Here is a 2,402-nt window from a genome sequence, read left to right as displayed (position 1 = left end):
GTGCCAGGGGTTTGCCCAGCGGCCGCCCCAGGGAGGGGAGCCAGGAGGCAAGGTCAACATGCGGGCCGCGTCTCACGTACATCGACCACCAGGGGGACGAAGTTGTCGATGGCCGACATGTTGATGTCGCCACGGTAGTTGCGGGAGATCAGGACCTTGCCCTTGATGTCGAGAATGAAAACCGCCGACAGGACCATGGTGTCTGCCAGGCGCCCGAGCAAGTGTCATCGGTAGCGGATGTGTGTGTCAGCGAATGAGAGGTGACTGCCGGAGGTGGACCGGGGCGTGACCAAGTGGCGGCTGGAGCCTGTGGGCGTACAAAGAAAAGGGCGCCCGGACGGGGGACGGGAGGGGCCGGAGAAAAAGAGGGCGGGAGAGGGAGGGAAGGCAGGGGGACGGGCTCGATGTGCCGGGAGGAGAGGGGGGGGGGCGAGCGTCGGAGCGCGCGCGGGTGTGGGCGAGGGTGCGGCAAGGGCAGAGAAACAGCAGAGGAGGAGGGGGGGGGGCGAGAAGGGGAGATGGCGAGAGGAGGGGGGCTCCGATGTCGTGCGGGCGCCCGGGGCGCCCCTCGGCCGAGGACGGGGCCTTTTGACTGTTGCCCATACCGCGGAGGAAGGGCTCAGTGCGGAGGGCTGGCTCGGTGCGAAGGGAGGCCGGGACAGATCGACGCCCCAAGCCGAGGAGAGGGGGGCGGGCGGGGGGGGGGGGCGCTGCCTGCGCTTTCCCCGGACCAGACCAGGGACTGTGGATGGGGTCCGAGGCGATGGGTCGCCCAGCCAGAGGGGTGGGGACCGACGCCGGGCCAACTGGCGGGACGGAAGCATGCGCCGCCGAGCCTTGGACCGGCGCTTGTGGCGCCGTGTGCGGCTGACTGGAAGCCAAGCTCGGGGGCCCCTTGTTCCGGGTGACCAGCGTACCCTGCCTTCTTGTCTGGCCCCCCCCTCCCCCCTCCGGCCCCGGGGCACTTCTTGGGCTATTCTTCCGGGCCACCAACGCGCCTCCGCCCTCTCCTGACTGCTGCCCCCTGCCGTTGGGGGGGGGGGAGAGTCGAGGCCGGGGGACCGAGTGCCGGGCCGAGGACGCCACACACGCCAGTGATGCGCCCAGTCCCTGGGACTGTGGGGCGCGGTGGCCCGCATCGAGAACAAGGCAAATGCTCGGGCCCACTGGGGGGGGGGGGCCCTTCAGACACCGGCACCCCGCCCCCGGCCGCGCGCCGGCCAGGCCAAGGCATCCCGGTGCCGGGCTGCGTCCGAGAAGGGCGTCCCTTCCTCGCGCCCTTGGTTTGGGCTGTGCAACGGTGTTCAGGGCGTCCGGGCAAATGGGCTCCGCTCTCCTATGTGCCGGTAGTTCCCTCGGGGGAGGGACCCTTGGCAGTATGATGATGATGATGATGATGATGGTAGCCTACCTAACACGGGCCAGGCCGCCGGGGCGCGGTCTCCTTGCGCGGCACCAAGGGCGGGGGCGCGGGGGACATTCGCGTGTGAGGAGAGGCCGAAGCCAAGGCCCGATAGGCTGGCTGATTCTGGGGATTCTCCTTTTCCAGTTCCCCCCCCCGTTCCGCCACCCAGCCCGGTCCATTTCCGATCCCTCTCTGTGTCATCGGTTTCCCCCGGGACCACACCCCCAGCCCAGGGCGGAACACACCAATCTCGCTGGCTCCCAGCTTGCACCCCCCCCCCCCCCCCGTCGGGGAGAATTAGAGGACCGAGAGTCCGGGTGCGGGCATTTGGAAGCATCGAGAGGCCCAGGGTCCGGGGTCCGAGGGGGGCGGGGGGCTGCCGGAGGCAAGGCATACCTCCCCTGGTCTTCCGCCCCCCCCCCCCCCCCCCCCCGCCCGGGGGACCGATCGTCTGCTCCGGCGGCGGACCGGGGGACGCCGGCGGGCGAGCGGCGATCCTCCCAGAGAGCGGACGAAAGCGGCGGGCATCGCGTGATCCTCTCACCACGGGGACAGGATCACGTCCCGAGACCGACTCCCGGCGCATGGGCCATGCCTCCCCTGGCAGCCGGTTCTCCACCCCCCCGCTGGGGGGGCGTGCGCGGTCCATGCCCGGAGGAAAAAAAAAGAAAAAGAAAAGACAGAAAAAAGAGACCCGACAGTACCCACACGATGGCCATTTGAATCGGCGGATTGTCTCGGCCCACGGGGGGTGGGGGGGAATTCGGTGTCGGCGCGCCCCCGCATCCCCGTGGTCCTCCGGTCTAGAATAATCCCGCCCCGCCCAGATGTTGTCCCCCCGGGGGGGGGGGGGGATTGCACTCCCTCACGGCCCCCTCACATGGCAGATCACCAGCGATGGGGAGCCCCCGAGCGCCGTTTGCCGGCGGCTCCACGCGTGGGTCGCCCGGGCGTGTGTTCCGGCGTATGCGCCCCCGGGTCCCCCTCCCCGCGACGG

The 2,402-nt window shown here is 70.2% G+C and overlaps 1 protein-coding gene across 1 annotated transcript in view; it reads right to left on the bottom strand.

Annotated features, from left to right (window-relative positions):
• Positions 1-537, bottom strand: part of H696_01580 (hypothetical protein) — a 3,239-nt gene extending 2,702 nt beyond the window's left edge. The window contains exons 1-2 of the mRNA XM_009495481.1: positions 320-537; positions 81-202 (exon numbers count right to left, since the gene is read on the bottom strand). Of these exons, the coding sequence (XP_009493756.1) occupies positions 81-197 (117 nt within the window). The 5' untranslated portion in view covers positions 198-202; positions 320-537. The remainder of the gene's footprint in view (positions 1-80; positions 203-319) is intronic.
• Between the last annotated feature and the right edge of the window lie 1,865 nt (positions 538-2,402).

The sequence above is a fragment of the Fonticula alba genome (assembly GCF_000388065.1).
Source record: "Fonticula alba strain ATCC 38817 unplaced genomic scaffold supercont2.2, whole genome shotgun sequence".
In the NCBI taxonomy this organism is placed as follows: domain Eukaryota; order Rotosphaerida; family Fonticulaceae; genus Fonticula; species Fonticula alba.
This window is presented reverse-complemented; position numbering and strand designations above follow the sequence as displayed.